The 17,932-nt window shown below is 36.7% G+C and overlaps 1 protein-coding gene across 1 annotated transcript in view; it reads right to left on the bottom strand.

Moving 5' to 3' along the window:
* Nucleotides 1-457: 457 nt before the first annotated feature.
* The window catches only part of KIAA2026 (KIAA2026 ortholog), a 160,904-nt gene continuing 143,429 nt past the window's right edge, over nt 458-17,932 (bottom strand). Inside the window, exons 7-8 of the mRNA XM_034988021.1 lie at nt 5,805-5,992; nt 458-4,742 (exon numbers count right to left, since the gene is read on the bottom strand). Coding sequence (XP_034843912.1) covers nt 1,117-4,742; nt 5,805-5,992 — 3,814 coding nt within the window. The 3' untranslated portion in view covers nt 458-1,116. The remainder of the gene's footprint in view (nt 4,743-5,804; nt 5,993-17,932) is intronic.

Raw genomic sequence — 17,932 nt, 5'->3', positions numbered from 1 at the left:
TCTTGTGAATCTAAGATTATTTAAAAATTAAAAGTTAATAAAACATATCTGGGGTGCATTAACACAGACCAAATACATTGGCCTGAAAGAAGATTACTTACTTTGGTCAATGGAGAATTTGGTGGTGAAATAAGAGAAAAAACTTAAAACAATGAAATCTAGAGTAAAATTTTATAACAGAAGTAATGTACAATCATGGAAAAAGGATTTAAAGCATCAGGTCTACCAATACCAGCTCAGGTCTACCACCCACTAGGTGGGTGACCTTGGATAACATCACTTAACCTTTCAAGAGTACTGTGAAAATTAAATATGTCAAGTAAAGTTTGTAAACTGTAAAACCTGTACAAGTGCTAGCCATTAATTCAAATTTTCCAGCCTTAATTCCTTTTTGTAAAGGGCTGTCTTCATTTTATACAATGTATTCTTTCAAAGGAATGAGAACACACTTTAAAAATGGTATTCAAAGAAATACAGCAACTCAATTTATTACATGCAGATTCGTCTGCATTGTTGCTAACAGTTCACTGGTCCAAAATTACTAAAATACTTAAAAAACTATACATTATGTAAACAAAACATAAATAGGACAGCATAGTTCTTTGTACATATAGTTTAGTACAGGTTGTTAGGGATTTAGGAATATGTACAATTTTACATCATGGACTGCATTTTCACAATGCATAAATATATATATATATTTATATTTTTACAGAAACAAAAACAAGATTTCACTAATGACACAGAATACCATATTGTAGATACACGCTGCAATAGTCCAAATTCAAGAAGAAACATGTCAATGCAAGTGTGCAAAAGGTTAGCTTACTCCAAACTAGTGAAACTTGACTTTGTTCAATTTATGCAATACAGACAGGTAAATCCTAAATGTCTATTTTAAACAACCTTTGAAAACATACTCATATCAATGAGTGAAATGGAATAGATCTTTTCCTCCCCAAGAAAACAAAGCCTTGTTGCAAGCTAATGAAAAGATATATTAAAACATACACATAACTATGTATAGTGTGTTTTCAACAGTATAATAAAGTTAAAATTTTTATGGGAGTCAAAACAATGCCCCATTATTTAAAAACTGGCTCATTTAGTCTAAATTCAAGATGCAGCTGTATCGGGCTTCTCTAAGTCAGATGAGTGAAAAGCAGGGAAGACAGAGGCAGGATTTCGACTGGCAGATACGACAATTTGAGATAGAGATGGAGAGAGAGAAGAAACCTTAGATGCTGGAGTATTTATGGTATTCAAAATGGCTCCTTCTGGGCTAACCAACAGTTTTTTGACTGATGTGTCTAACTGAAATACTGAGGTGCTACTTGGCAATGGAGGATTAGTAGAGCAAATGGCAGAAACCAAAGATGTCTTAGCCAAAAGAGTAGCAGGAGGAGACTTGATTACTGAAGTCAATGATACTGTTGGTGTGGGAGATGGGACAGAAATTTTAGCAGTTGCATTTATGATTTGTGGTGTTGTATGTACTGTGGGTAGAGGACTGGCATTCCCAAGAGAGTTTACAATTTTTGTAGAGCTTCTTAGAGAATGTTTCACAGGCTGCCCACTTAAAGAATTATTTGATGCTAGTGTAATCTTCTGGGCAGGGTTATCTACTGACGTAGGCAGAAGGCCTTGGCCACTGTTAAGAACTAAGGGAGGTCCATATTTTGGATTACTAGATATAAGAAGAACATGGCTGCCAGGCCCAAGACCTTGTGGTGGAACAATAAACCGGGTTCCATTAATCATGATCTGAGTGCCAGGTGCCAAAGGTGTACTGGTGTTGATGACTATTTTTTGCTGAATACAAGGTTCACTCAACTGACCCCCTATCACGCTATTTACATTTGATGGTGCTGTAGCAGTGTGAATGGAAGAACCACCTGGAGCACAACTGTGACTGGAGGTTGATTTTACTAAAGCAGGGGACATCTGCTGGTTTGAGAGAGAAGCAAAACTGGAAATATTAATTACTTTACCTGGACTTGGTGAAAGGGGTGGCAATTCAGTCTGAGGTTTACTTGTGTTTATATTCGTTGGCACTGTAGTTGAAATCCCTGGTGACTGAAACTGGACAGAAGTCCAAGACTGTCTTTTAGAAAGAGATATAGAACGTGTGGCTCCTGATACTGTTGCCACTTGTGGAACCGTGTTGAGTACTTTAGGGGATATAGTCACAGGTGTAGGCAAAGCAACAGTAACAGGGATTTGCAAAGCTGATGTTAAACATTTAGGAGACACTGTTGGTTGTGTAGTTGAAATCAGAACAGATGATGCAAGATGTCCTGTTTTCACAGTTGATATAGCCACAGTGTTTCCGAGATTTGACGTGCAAAGTCTATTTGACAAAATAGGCATAATTCTTGAAGAGGTATCATTTCCACTGACTAAAACAGGAGGTCGTGTCCCAACCGAAGCAGAGGTTGAGGTCACTGAAAGAGAACCCAAAGACACATGTGCTCCTGTTACTGAAAACATGTTTACTGCTCTTGTTGCAGAAACCACTGATTCATTAACAGGAGTAATATTTTGACTCACAAAATTTGAGCTTACTGGAATTGAATTACCACTTGTTGACAAAGGCAAGACATAGCCCTTGGTACTTTTTTCTTCTCCTTTTGGAGTTACATTTTGCAATATGTTAATTGATGGTATAGCTGGCACACTTCCTGAACTATTTACAATTGCTTGACCTATGTTTAGTCCAATTTTCACATCTTTTATCTGAGACACAGTTGGTGATGAATTTATTTTTATTGGTGCTCCCACTGTAGATGGAATTAGTACTATCTGGGATTGTTCTGGAGTCTTAACATATGTTTTATTCAAGTGGGGAGGAAGAGTTTGTTTTAATGGTTCTGCCACAATAGTTGGAGTTGAAGTGCCACTAGGAATTGGAGCATTAATAAAAACTAATTTCTGGGCAGAAACACCTGTAGATGTTGGTGCAGGTGTCACATTAATTGCAGTTCCACTGCCAGAAGAAAGAACTGATGGAGCTGAAACAAGCATAAGTTTGTGAACTGCAGTCCCACTGATCACATCTCCACTTGCTGCTGTTGCTTCTGATCTTGTAACAGGGAAACTTTTTGTGAAGTAATCTACTTGCTGCTGTTTATTTGGAGTATGAATAACATTTGCACTGGTTTGTCCAAAATTTCCTGTTGATATGCTAATTACACTTACTGAATTATTTGCTGTTGATGGTAGCAGAGTGCCAGAAGAAACAGAGGACTTCAAGGGAGAAGGCATGTGTGAAGCTTTATCTATCATGTGGCCCAAATTACCACTGCAGGAAGGTTGGCCTAATGTAAGCTTGAGGTTCTTTCCCACTGATGGATTAAAGCCAGATGGAATGGAAACAGAAGATGGTGTTTGGCTAAAAGGTGGGAGACTAGAAGTAGTAGTCATTCCAACTGCTGGTGAAAAAACAGAGGATGATGAAGTTGTTGATCTGGGCACCAGAAATGCCTGAAGATGAGGAGCAAAAGTGAAAACTGAACTTGCACATAAGCTATTGGGTGAATTTTGATCTGGACTGGTCTGTACTTTTACAACTCCAGTGTTCCCACCTCGTGTCCTAACAAGAATTGACTGTGAATCTCTTATACACACAGTTTTCAGTTCTTGCTTTGCTTCAGAAGAATCAGCAGTTTGTTGTGCAAAACAGTTGAGGGAACTACCAGGATTTGTAGACCCACTTAGTGTTGTTGCTGATAAGAGAGGCTGAACTGTTGAGGAAATGGTGGATGAAGCAATGGGCTGGGAGAATATGGCTGCTGAAACTGCATTCTTGATTTTCCCTGACTCACTCTGGCTAGTCTTAACTGGAGGTGGTAATAAGTTACTTATGGAGGTTACAGGTGACAAAGGCTGTGGCCTACCACTACTCACATTTGACAAAGATGTAACTGTCCTATTAGGTAGTTGGTTAGAAACAGTTGCTGCTGAGCTGACAAGAACTGATGCTAAAGAAGAGTTTACATTTGCTGTCTGTGGGAAAGATGAACAATGCTGTCCTGTACCTTTCTGTTGAAGTGGCAGTATTTCTTTTGCAACTGCTTTCCCTTCCTTGTGCTGAATCACAAAATTCTTGGGCAGAATGAGAACCTGCTGCATGATTTTTTCTCCTGTTTTAGGATCTAGCACAGGTTGCAGCTGAATCTTCACAGAGCTGTTCTGGAGATCTATGGGCAACCACTGGCCACAAGGCATTTTGTATACCATCTGTAAAGGACCTTTTGTACTGTTGTGGGAGGTCAATGCTGGCTTTATGGGGCTTGCTTCTAGAGGAGATATAACTGGTTTATCCACTGCAGGAGCACTTCTACCTGTGGAAGGGGGCAGTTGATTTGTTAAGGTCACTTTGTTCCCAATATTCTTTGCAAGCAAGGCCTGAATAGGTTTGGTCCCTTTCTGGAGAATAGATACTGGTGTTGAATCCATTGAGGCAAGTGACTCTGGAAACAGTGGCTCTGTATGCCTTACTTCATTCAAATAGTCAATCTGCATCTCACCTTCTACATGCTCAACTGTTGTCTCATTTGTGCTTAACTTTGCTTTCTTCCTTGGGGAAAGCTCTTTTGTGCTATCATCCAGATAATTAGTTTGTTTAGACGGTCGTTTAAGTGTTTTAGGCAGTATCTTCGGAACATCTTTAGAAGGCAATTCTTTTTTCAACAACTTGCTTCTGGCCACAGGAAAATCTACTTCTGACAGTTTCATATCATCTGAAAATTATAAAAGCAAGCATTTTGTTTAAATAAAACAGCAACTGAATAGCAATGATAAGACCAATTATAAAAAAGCAAGTCAATCTCTGAACTGGCAACTTATTAAGAAATCTACTTTAGGGTGATTCAAAATTGGAAATTAAGGTAAGGCGATCTTTGATATTTTGATAACATAACCATTCCAAAGAACAACTATGTATTAATGAGAGAATTATTTTTGTTCAAACTCTACTAATTCTGCTGCCAATACAAATGCAAAGGAAAATTCACATCTCTTATAGATACTCAAACCAGCAATTAAAGCCCGGAATTCTAATCTAGTTTCAGAGACTCTAAAGGATAAAAAATGTTCAGCTTTTCCTGATGTTTAATTATTCATTCCTACAGTAAAAAATTTATGTTCATATCTGGTCAAACTGGGTTGATGAGAGGCTACTCTTTTTCAATGCACTAAAGACATGAAAAACAACAAGTTAATACTTTCTAACCACAGATTTTTCACACTAACCTCTTATATAATGAAAGGAAGTTATTTGACTAGAACAGAAAAAAAATAACTAGACTTACAGAATAACATAATCTGATAAATTGAAATGAACTACAGATAATCTAATCCAGCCTCCTTATTAGAATGATATGTCCACTCTGAGGTCTCATTTGGCCACCAATCTTGGTCATTTCTCATAAAAAAAATCTTCACAGTATTAGGGACTTGTCAAGTTCCATTTAAAACAAATATCAAAAACAGTGCTTCAAAATAGTAATAATAAAAAGAAGAGGATGAACCTAATTTAGAGGGATTATAGATCAAAGATGTGTGGTCTATAATGTGCAAAGACATGCCTACAGTTCAGAGGCAGGCACTGGCTCCAGAAACTCCTAGAAATATGATAATGACTCCAAGGAATCTTTTATAAGGACACAGGACACTTCAAAATATACCAAATTTTCCTAATCAATACATGTCATTAACCAGATTATCTTTTACCTCAACAAAAGATACTAAAACTTTTCTTTATGGTTTTAGTTGTTGATTTAAAGAAAAGTTTTCATAACTACCTGAATCAAAGTGATCTTTCTCCAGGATATCTAGAAGTTCTGTGGAGTCTACAGACTTACTAATTTCTACTTTAGGAGATTCTTTTCCAGGATCTCCTTCACCTTCTTCAGTAGTCCACAGTTCTCTAGTAAATTTATCATGATCAGGCTGTCTTCTGAAATCATCATAGTCTTTCTTTAGGCGGCTCCTGAAATAAAATGCCCGACATAACAAACAATACATACGTATTAAATTCTTGGAAGCTTAACTAACTTTTATTGAACAATATCTTGAAATACTTTCAATTAAGTCACTAAAGGCTACATTATCAACAATAGCCAAACTATGGAAAGAGCGCAAATGTCCACTAACTGATGAATGGATAAAGAAGATGTGGTATATATACAGAACGGAATATTACTCAGCCATCAAAAAGAATGAAATCTTGCCATTTGCAACAATGTGGATGGAGCTAGAGTGTATTATGCTAAGTGAGATAAGTCAGTCAGAGAAAGACAAATACCATATGACTTCACTCATATGTGGAATTTAAGAAATGAAACAGATAAACATATGGGGGGTGGGGAAAGAAGAGAGCAAGAGAGGAGAACAAACCGTAAGAGACTTTTTTTTTTTTTTTTAAAGATTTTATTTATTATCTGACAGAGAGAATGAGAGAGAGAGAGCACATGAGAGGGGGGAGGGTCAGAGGGAGAGAAGCAGACTCCCCGCCGAGCAGGGAGCCCGATGCGGGACTCGATCCCGGGACTCCGGGATCATGACCTGAGCCGAAGGCAGTCGCTCAACCGACTGAGCCACCCAGGCGCCCGAGACTCTTAATGATAAAGAACAAACTGAGGTTGATGTCAGAAGGTGGGTGGAGGATGGGCTAGATGGGTGATGGGTGTTAAGGAGGGCATTTGTTATGATGAACACTGGGTGTTGTAAGTGATGAACCACTGAATTCTACTCTTGAAACCAATATTGCACTGTATGTTAACTAACTAGGATTTAAATAAAATTTCAAAGAAAAAAAGTCACTAAAAGCTGTATTTTAGGGGCGCCTGGGTGGCTCAGTGTGTTAAACGTCTGCCTTTGGCTCAGGTCATGATCCCAGATTCCTGGGATCGAGCCCTGCATCAGGTTTCCTGCTCAGCGGGGAGCCTGCTTCTCCCTCTCCCTCTGCTGCTCCCCCTACTTGTTCTCCCTCTCTCTCTGTAAAATATATAAATAAAATCTAAAAAAAAAAAAAAAAAAACCAGCTATGTTTTAATGTCAAGTGTGTCTAAGATGCTTTGCTCAGTCTTGCCAACATTTATCTTTAAAGAGAAAACCCAGGGGGTGGGTAGGCATAAGAAACTGAAAAAGATTATATATAAAATTTCAGAATAGAGTGTTCGAACACATCACCAATTTGTCTTTCTAAAGGCTGCTGATAGACCTATTAAATGAGAGAAAGGTAACTTTTTTCTAGCTGCACAAACAGAAATAGAGTTGAAATAGTTTTATAATTACCGATTACAATATAGTGAAAAAGGCCATTTAAAAAAGTTAATCAAATTCTAAACACTCCACCAAAAAACTACTAGAACTAATAAATGAATTCAGTAAAGTTGCAGGATACAAAATTAGTACCCAGAAATTGGTAGTATTTCCATACACTAATAACAAAGTAGCAGGAAGAGAAATTAAGAAAACAATTCTATTTACAATTGCACCAAAGAGAATAAAATGCCCAGGAATAAACTTAAAGAGGTGAAAGACCTGTACTCTGAAAACCTATTATAGAACACCGATGAAAGAAATTAAAGATGACACAAATGGAAAGATATTCCATGCCCATCGACTGGAAGAATTAATACTGTTAAATGTTCATACTGCCCAAAGCAATCTACAGATTCAATGCAATCACTATCAAAATACCAAAAGCATTTTTCACAAAACTAGAGGAAAATACTAAAATTTGTATGGAACTACAAAAGACCCCAAATTGCTCAAGCAATTTTGAGGAACAAAAAGAAAGTTGTAGGTATCACAATTCCAGATTTCTAGATATACTATAAAGCTGAAGTAATCAAAATAGTACGTTACTTAAACAAAACTAGACACACAGATCAAGGGAAGAGAATGAAGACCCCAGAAATAAACCCACACTTACATGGTCAATTAATTTATGACATAAAAGGCAAGGCTATTCAATGGGAAAAAGTCTCTTCAATAAATGGTGCCTGGAAAACTGAACAGCTACATGTAAAAGAATGAAACTGGACTGCTTTCTAACACCATACACCAAAATAAACCCCAAATAATTAAAGACCTAAATGTGAGACCTGAAACTACAAAAATCTTAGAACCAGGCAGTAATTTCTCTAACACTGGCATGGCAACATTATTTCTAGATTTGTCTCGTTTTCTAAAACAAGGGAAACAAAAGCAAAAATAAACTATTGGGACTATAAAAATATAAAAAGCTTCTGCACAGCAAAGGAAACCATCAACAAAATAAAAAGGCTGAATGGAAAAAGGTACTTGTAATGATATATCCAAGAAAGGGCTACTAACCAAAATATATAAAGAACTTAACAACTCAACACCAAAAAGCAAACAATCTGATTAAAAAATGGGCAGAGGACCTGAATACACATATTTCCAAAGAAGACCTACAGATGGCCAATAGACACATGAAAAGATGCTCAGCATCATCAGAGAAATACAAATCAAAACTACAATGAGATATCACCTTACACCTGTCAGAATGGCAAAAATCAAAAAGGAAGTAACACATGTTGGAAGGATGTGGAGAAAAATGAATGCTTGTACACTGTTGGTGGGAATGTAAATTGGTAGAGCCACTGTGGAAAACAGTATGGAGGTTTCTCAAAAAAGTAAAAAACAGAAATACCATATGATCTGATAATTCCACTACTGGATATCTACCCAAAGAAAAACACTAATTCTAAAGGATATATGCACCCCTGTGTTCACCGTTAGCATTATTTATAATAGCCAAGATTTGGAAGCAACCTAAGTGTCCATAGATAGACAAATGGATAAGGGAGATATGGTATATGTGTGTGTGTATAGACACACACACACACACACCCTCTCTCTCTCTCACACACACACACACAGAGGAATATTACGCAGCCTTGGGAAAGGATGAGATCATGCCATTTGCAACAGTATGGATAGATCCAGAGGATATTGTGCTAAGTGCTATAAGTCAGTTAGAGAAAGAAAAATACCATATGATTTCACTCATGAAATCTAAAAAAAACCCAAGTGAATAAACATACAACAACAAAAAAGCAGAGCCTAACCTTATAAATACAGAGAACAAACATGGTTGTCAGAGGGGAAGGGGTGTGGGGGATGGACAAAATGCGTGAAGGAAGTTGGAGATACAGGCTTCCAGTTTGGGAATGAGTAAGTCACAAGAGTAAAAAGTATACCATAAGGAATACAGTCAATGATATTGTAATAGTGTTGTATGGTGACAGATGGCAGCTACACTTTGGGTGAGCATAGCATTATGTATAAACTTGTCCAATCACTATGTTGTACTCCTGAAACTACTATAGCATCATGTGCCACCTATACTCAAAAAAGTTGTTTTTTAAAAAGTTAACCAAGAAATTTTAGGAAACAGTACCTATTTTTGATTTATATAGAGAGTAGCAAATTTTTTAAAAAAATCTATCATTTAATCCTGAGAGTAATCATATCTAAACATTTTGATCTCACTAGAAATATTTTTTTAATTAAGTATAGAGAAAGTTGAAAAGTGATCTTTCAGAGACCCTTTTCACATAAAAACACAACGGCTATGTTTCCATAAAACTATGGAAAGATGGAAACATTTCCAAATGACAATATTTTAGAGATCCTTTTACTTTCAACTGAGTTTCTCTATCCTACCCCTAAACTTTAGTTTATTTTGTTTAAAAAAATCTGAAAATATATTTTTCAATTTATACTTACTACAAATTCCTATTTGTGCATACTACAGTTTAAGTCTCACCTCTGCCACCACTGAAGAGCTATGAGACTCTGGGGAAGCTCCTTAAACTTTCAGTTTACATCTTACAATGTGGATAATAATAGTAGTTACCTCCTAGTATGTGTGGCATATAGGATAACTGTAAAATTAATTTCCTTTTAGAAATATCTACATGGGGGTTGTATGAAGTTCCTTCCTTTTCAGCCCTCTTCTCGCTCTCAGCTATTTTTTCTTTTCAGGGAAAATAGAAGCAATCAGACAAGCCTGTTCATATGCTCACATCTCATCTGCCACTTAAGACCTTCATTTGTACCCATATTCTGTCTTCCTATCTAAGCTAATCCCTCTCTTTATGCATCCTCTCTCATCTATCCACAGATACTACTCTACCAAATGTCTCTTCCTTTTCCTGAGTCCATTTTAGCCTCTCTATTAGTTCATTCCTACCAGTATACAGAATGCTATTTCTCCACTAATGAAACCAACTTGACTCCAACTTGTCCTTCCAGCTACTGCCCTATTTCTCTGCTCAACTTTGTAACAAAACTCCCAATTCCTCTCCCCTAATTCTCTTGAATAGACTCTACACATTCCTTCTCAGTCTCTTCTGCTGAGTCCTACTCCTCTCCACTATTTCTAAGTCTTGGAATGCCCCAGGGTTCAGCCTCTCTTCTTCTCTATGCTCACATTCTAGGTGATTTCTACCAGTCTCATAGCTTAAATATAATCTACAGCCTGACAACTCCTAAATTTATGCCTCCAGTCTGGCTTACTCCCTTGAACTGGGACTCATAAACCAAACTGCCCATTCAATAAATCCAACTGGATATCTAAATATCATATCAAACTTCACATGTTGAAGTCCAAACTCTTGAATCCCTTCCCTGCAAACCTGCTACTCCTTTAGTTTCCCTTTTTTAAACTGATGACAATTCCATAATTCCAGTTATTTAGAACAAAAATATTGGGCATCATCCTTTTACCCTTCATTTTTTTGGACACTCTATATCCAATGTTTAAGAAAATTCTGCCAATCCTACTTTCAAGTCACATCCAGAATCCAACCATTCCTTGCCATCTGTGTTGCTATTGTTGGGCAACACCATCAAAAAGATGTTTACTGCCAACTGACCCATGAGCTGGACCTAGGCACTCAAAGGCTCCTCATTCCCTCCCCTTGGAATGTAGGTTCTGATTACCTTTCCTGCTTCCAGAGGCTACTCCAAGAACACAGCCTTGAGATAGTGATGTGATGTTGAAAACACCTGTATAATATATGTGGCTGCATCCAGTTAAGGCTTCTCATATAAACTTTTTTTTTTTTTTTTTAGATTTTATTTATTTATTTGACAGAGAGAGACAGAGCGAGAGAGGGAACACAAGCAGGGGGAGTGGGAGAGGGAGAAGCAGGCTCCCCGCAGAGCAGGGAGCCCGATGCGGGACTCGATCCCAGGACCCTGGGATCATGACCTGAGCTGAAGGCAGTCACTTAACCAACTGAGCCACCCAGGCACCCCTCTCATATAAACTTTTAAGATCTGGTGGGCAGGTACAGAGATCCATCTGTCTTGCTGCCACCCAAGACAAGCCTCATTGAATTTAAGTTCAAACTGTCACCTACAAACCTGGAGTGGCCTGCTTCTTCCTTCGTCTCTCCTTGCCCTCTGAATACAAATGCCAGTTTCAGATTATACCAGGGAAACTCCTAAGAGGGTTGCAAATCAACAGCTAGCTACTACCCTGTTCCAAGCCACCATCATTTTTTTTTGCCTGATTGTTTTTTTTTTAAATTTTTTTATTCTTATGTTAATCCCCATACATCATTAGTTTTAGATGTAGTGTTCCATGATTCATTGTTTGTGCATAACACCCAGTGCTCCATGCAGAATGTGCCCTCCTCAATACCCATCACCAGGCTAACCCATCCTCCCACCCCCCTCCCCTCTAGAACCCTGTTTGTTTTTCAGAGTCCATCGTCTCTTATGGTTCATCTACCCCTCCGATTTCCCCCCCTTCAGATCTGTACCTCTGAAACAAATAATGCAATATATGTTAAGAAAAAAAAAAAAAGATGGATTATTGCTTTTTGTAACTGATTTCCCTGTTGTCCCACTACACTAATCTCAACAAGACAGGCAATGTGAGTGCTTTAAAAGATAAGCCAGATCATGTCCCTTCTGTGCTTAAAATCCTTCAATGTTTATCTCATCTTAGAGTAAAAACAAAAGTCCTTAAAACATACATGACCTGGCTATGATTCCCAAGTTATACTTCTCTGATTCTTGACTCTTGGCACTTTCTCCTCACTCACTCAGCTCTGGTTACACTTGTCTCTTTGCATTTCCTCTAAGTGCCAAACATGATGCCAATCTTAGGGCTTCCACACCTTCTTTTCCTTCAGATATCCACATGGCTCTCTCCCTTCTTTGTTTCAGGTCTCTGCTTGAATATCAACTTATCAGGGGAGCTTTCCCTGACACCCTAGTAAGAGAGCAATCATCATCCCATCCAAACCAGACATTTCCTATTCTCCTTACCCTACTTTATTTTTCTTCATAGCACTTATCACTAACTGACATTTTGAGTTCATCCGTTTCTTCCAAGAATGCAAGCCACAGATGAAGTCAGAAACCAGCAACAGAAGGAAAACTGGAAAATTCACAAATTTGTGGAAATTAAACAACACACTCTTAAACAACCAATAGATCAAAGAAGAAATTAAAAGAAAAATTAGAAAATACTTATAGATAAGTGGATATGAAAACATGACCTACCAAAACAATAGGACCCAGTGAAAACACTGCTAAGAGAGAAATTTAGAGCTACAAATAAATGCTTACACTAAAAAACAAGAGAGATCTCAAATTAACAACCTAACTTTGTAACTTCAGGAATTAGAATAACAAATTAAACCTAAAGCTAATGGAAGGAAATAATAAAGATTAGATCAGAGTTCAACAAAATAGAGAATAGAACAAGAGAGGAAATCAATGAAATCAAAAGTTCCTTCTTTGAAAGGAACAACAAAATTAACAAGCCGTTAGCTAGATGAACTTAGAAAAAAAAAGACTCAAAGTAGGAAAATCAAAGATGAAAGTGAAGCCATTATGACTAATTCTATAAAAATAAAAAGATTTATAAGAGTACTATGAAAACTGTATGCCACCAAATTGGATAGCCTAAATGATATAGACAAATTCCTCAAAACAAAAATCTACCAGGATTAAGTCACAAAGAAACAGAAAATCTGAATACACCTGTAACTATTAAAGGAGAATGAATCAATGATTAAAAAATCTCTCAACAAAGAACAGCCCTGGATCTGATGGATTCATTGGTGAATTCTACCAAACATTTAAAGAACTGATACCATTTCTTTTCAAACTTTTCCCAAAAAAACTGAAAAGAAAGACACACTTTCTAATTTTTTTTTTTTTTAAGATTTTATTTGACAGAGAGAGACACAGCGAGAGAGGGAACACAAGCAGGGGGAGTGGGAGAGGGAGAAGCAGGTTTCCCCGCAGAGCAGGGAGCCTGATGCGGGGCTTGATCCCAGGACCCCGGGATCATGACCACCTGAACCGAAGGCAGACGCTTAACGACTGAGCCACCCAGGTGCCCCACACATTTCCTAATTTTTTCTTTGAGGTTAGCATGACGCTAAAGCCAAAGCCCGACAAGGACACTACAAGAAAACTATAGATGAGTATCTTTCTATTTTTCTTTATCATTTTTTGGTTTATATTTTAATTCCTGTTGGTTAACATGGTGTTACATTATTTTGAAGTGATTCAACAATTCAATACATCACCCTGATGCTTATCACCAGAAGTTCACTCCTTAATCGCCATCACATATTTAACCCATCCCCCACCCTCCTCCTTTCTGATAACCATCAGTTTGTTCTCTATAGTTAAGAGTCTGTTTCTTGGTTTCTCTCTTTTTTCCCCTTTGCTTGATTTGTTTCTTAAATTCCACATATGAGTGAAATCATATGGTATTTTTCTGATAGACTTATTTCGATTAGCATTATACTCTCTAGCTCCATTCATGTCATTGCAAATGACAAGATTTCATTCTTTATGGCTGAATAATATTCGTGTGTGTGTGTGTGCGCGTGCGGGTGCATGTGCTTGCATGCCACTTTATCCATTCATCAATCAATGGACACTTGGAAAGCTTCCATATCTTCACTATTATAAATAATGCTGTTGTAACATAGGGGTGCATGTATACCTTTGAATTAGTGTTCTTGTATTCTTTGGGTAAATACCCGGTAGTGACATTGCTCGGTCATAAGGTAGTTTTATTTTTAATTTTTTGAGGAGCCTCCATAGTGTATTCCACAGTATCTGCAGCAGTATGCATTCCCACCAACACTGTAAGAGGGTTCCCCTTTCTTTACATCCTACCCAACATCTGTTTTTCTTATGTTGTTGATTTTAGCCATTCTGACAGGTGTGAGGTGATATCTCACTGTAGTTTTGATTTCCAATTCTCTGATAAGTGATGATGAGCATCTTTTCATGTGTCTATTTGCCATCTGGATGTCTTCTTTGGAGAAATGTTTGTTCATGTCTTCTGCCTATTTTTTAACTGGATTATTTATTTTTTGGGTGTTGGTTGTGTAAGCTCTTTATATATTTTGGATACTATCCCTTTATCTGATATGTCATTTGCTGATATTTTCTGCCATTCTGAAGGCTGCCTTTTAGTTTTGTTGATTGTTTCCTTCCCTGTGCAGAAGCTTTTTATTTTGATGTAGCCCCAATAGTTTATTTTTGCTTTTGTTTTCCTTGGCTCAGGAGACCTATCCAGAAAGATGTTTCTATGGCCAATGTCAAAGAAGTTACTGCCTGTGTCCTCCTCTAGAATTTTTATGGTTTCAGGTCTCATATTTAGGTCTTTAATCCATTTTGAATTTAATTTTGTGTATGGTGTAAGAAAGGGGTCCAGTTTCTTTCTTTTGAATGTTTCTGTTTAGTTTTCCCAACACCATTTATTGAAGACAGTCCTTTTCCCATTGGATATTCTTTCCTGCTTTGTTGAAGATTAACTGACCATATAATTGTGTGTTTATTTCTGGGTTTTCTAATCTGTTCCATTGATCTACGTGTCTCTTTTTGTGCCAGTACAATAAATATTGTTTTGATTACTACAGCTCTGTAATATAACTTGAAGTCTGAAATTGGGATGCCTCCCCCAGCTTTGCTTTCCTTTTTCAAGATTGCTTTGGCTATTTAGGATCTTTTTTTTAGGATTGTCTGTTCTCTGTCTATAAAAAAATGCTGTTGATATTTTGATAGGGATTGCATTAAATGTGTAGATTGCCAATTTGGGTGGTACAGACATTTTAACAATATTTGAGCATGGAATTCTTGGTTCTTTGATCAAAAATTCTTGAGCATGGAATGTCTTTCCATTTCTTTGTGTCTTCTTCAATTTCTTTCACCACTGTTTTATGGATTTCACAGTTCAGGTCTTTTATCTCTTTGGTTAGGCTTATTCCTAGGTATCTTATTATTTTGGGTGCAAAGAGAAATGGGATTGATTCTTTAATTTCCCTTTTGGCTGCTTCATTATTGGTGTATAGAAATGCAACAGATTTCTGTACATTGATTTTGTATCCTGTGATTTTACTAAATTTGTGGATCAGGTCTAGCAATCTTTTGGTGCAATCTTTCTGGATTTCTATATAGAGTATTATGTCATCTGCAAATAGTGAAAGTTTTACTTCTTCCTTGCTGATTTGGATGCCTTTTATTTTTTTGTTTTCTGACTTTTGTGGCTAGGACTTTCAGTACTATGTTTAATAGAAGTAGTGAGAGGGGACATCCTTCCCTTGTTCCTGACCTTAGGGGAAAAGCTCTCAGTTTTTCCCCATTAAGGATGATGTTTAAAAAAAAAATGGATGATGTCAGCTGTGGGTTTTTAATGTATGGCCTTTATTATGTTGAGGTACGTTCCCTCTAAACCTACTTTGTTGAAGGTTTTTATCATGAATGGATGTACTTTGTCAAATGCTTTTTTGCATCTATTGAAAAGATCACATGGTCCTTACTCTTTCTCTTACTGATGTGATTGAATTGCAAATATTGAACCACCACTGCAACCAGGAATACATTCCACTTGATCCATGGTGAATGATTTTTTTAGATGTATTATTGAATTTGGTTTGCTAGTATTTGTTCAGGATTTTTGTATCTATTTTCATCAGGGATATTGGCCTGTAGTTCTCTTTTTTTAGTGGTATCTTTATGTGGTTTCAGTATCAGGGTAATGCTGGCCTCATAAAATGAATTTGGAAGTTTTCCTTCCTTTTCTATGTCTTGGAATAGTTTAAGTAGAATAGGTATTAACTCTTCTTTAAATATTTGGTCTAATTCGCCTGTGAAGCCATTTTGTCCTGGAGTTTTGTTTGTTGGGAATTTTTTGGTTACTCATTTAATTCCTGCTGGTTATGAGCCTGTTCAAATTTTCTACTTCCTCCTGTTTCAGTTTTGGTAGCTTATAGGTTTCTAGGAGTTTCTTCTAGGTTGTCCAATTTGTTGGCATATAGTTTTTCATAATATTCTAACTGTGTACATCTGTGGTATTGGTTGTTATTTCTCCTCTCTCATTTGTGATTTTGTTTGAGTTCTTTCTTTTTCTTGATAAGTCTGCCTAAATGTTTACCAATTTTATTGATTTTTGATCAAAGAACCAGCTGATCTGTTCTATTGTTTTTTTTAGTTTCTATATCATTTGTTTCTGTTCTAATCTTTATTCTATCCTTCCTTCTGCTGGTTTTAGGTTTTGACTGTTGTTCTTAATCTTGCTTTCTTAGATGTAAAGTTAGGTTGTTTATTTGAGATTTTTCTTGCTTCCTGAGGTAGGCCGATATTGCTATAAACTTTCCTCTTAGAACTGGTTTTGCTGCATCCCAGAGGTTTGGACTGCTGTGTTTTCATTTTCATTTGTTTCCGTGTACTTTTTTATTTCTTCTTAGATTTCCTTGTTGACCCATTCATTGTTTAGTAGCATGTTATTCAACCTCTACATATTACTGGTCTTTCAGGATTTTCTCTTACGGTTGCCTTCTACTTTCACAGCATTGTGTTCAGAAAAGACACATGGTAGGATTTTGATCTTCTTGAGTTTGTTCAGGTTTGTTTTGTGGGCTAATACGTGATCTATTCTGGAGAACATTCCATATGCATTTGAAAAGAATGTATATTCTGCTGTTTTAGGATGGAATGTTCTGAATATATCTGTTAAATACCATCTGGTCCAGTGTGTCCTTCAAAACCACTGTTTCCTTGTTGATATTCTGTTTAGATGATCTGTCTACTGATGTAAGTGGGGTGTTAAAGGCCCCTACTATTACCATATTATCAATTAATCCTTTATGTTATTAACTGTTTTACGTATTTGGGTGCTTCGATGATGGGTGCCTAAATATTTACAGTTGTATCTTCTTGTTGGATTGTTCCCTTTATCATCATATAGTGTCCTCCTTTGTCTCTTTACAGTCTGTTTTATTTATTTATATTTATTTATTTTTTACAGTCTTTGTTTTAAAGCCTAGCTTGTGCCATATATTACCACTCCAGCTTTCTTTTGAGATTGATTTGAATGACAGATGTTTCTTCATCTCCTCACTTTCAGTCTGCAGGTGTCTTCTGGTTTGAAATGAGTCTCTTGTAGGCAGCCTATAGATGGATCTTGTTTTTTTATCCATTCTGTCACTCTCTGTCTTTTGACTGGAGCATTCAATCCATTTACATTCAAAGTAATTACTGATAGTATGTATTTATTGTTATTTTATTACTTGTTTTGTAGTTGTTTCTGAAGATTTTTTTCTGATTTTTTTTGTCTTTCATGTTTTGCTGATTTTCTTTAGTGCTATATTTGGATTTCTTTCTTTTTATTCTTTGCATGTTTATTAGTGGCTTTTTATATATGTTTACCATTAGGGTTGTATATAATCTCTTATGCATATAGCAGTCTATACTAAGTTGACGGTCATTTAAGTTTGAACCCATTCGTTTCCCCTCTGTTATTGTATTTTATATTCTTTCTTTTGTGTTTTTCTTGACTGATTTTTTTTTTTTACAGAAATACTCACTTTTACTGCTTTTGTGTTTTCATTCCTTTATACTGCCACTT

This window comes from Mirounga leonina, unplaced genomic scaffold (assembly GCF_011800145.1).
Source record: "Mirounga leonina isolate KUSES-001 unplaced genomic scaffold, KU_Mleo_1.0 Mir_447, whole genome shotgun sequence".
NCBI classification, from domain to species: domain Eukaryota; kingdom Metazoa; phylum Chordata; class Mammalia; order Carnivora; family Phocidae; genus Mirounga; species Mirounga leonina.
Note: the sequence above shows the minus strand (reverse complement) of the source record. Positions and strands in the feature narration are given on the sequence as shown.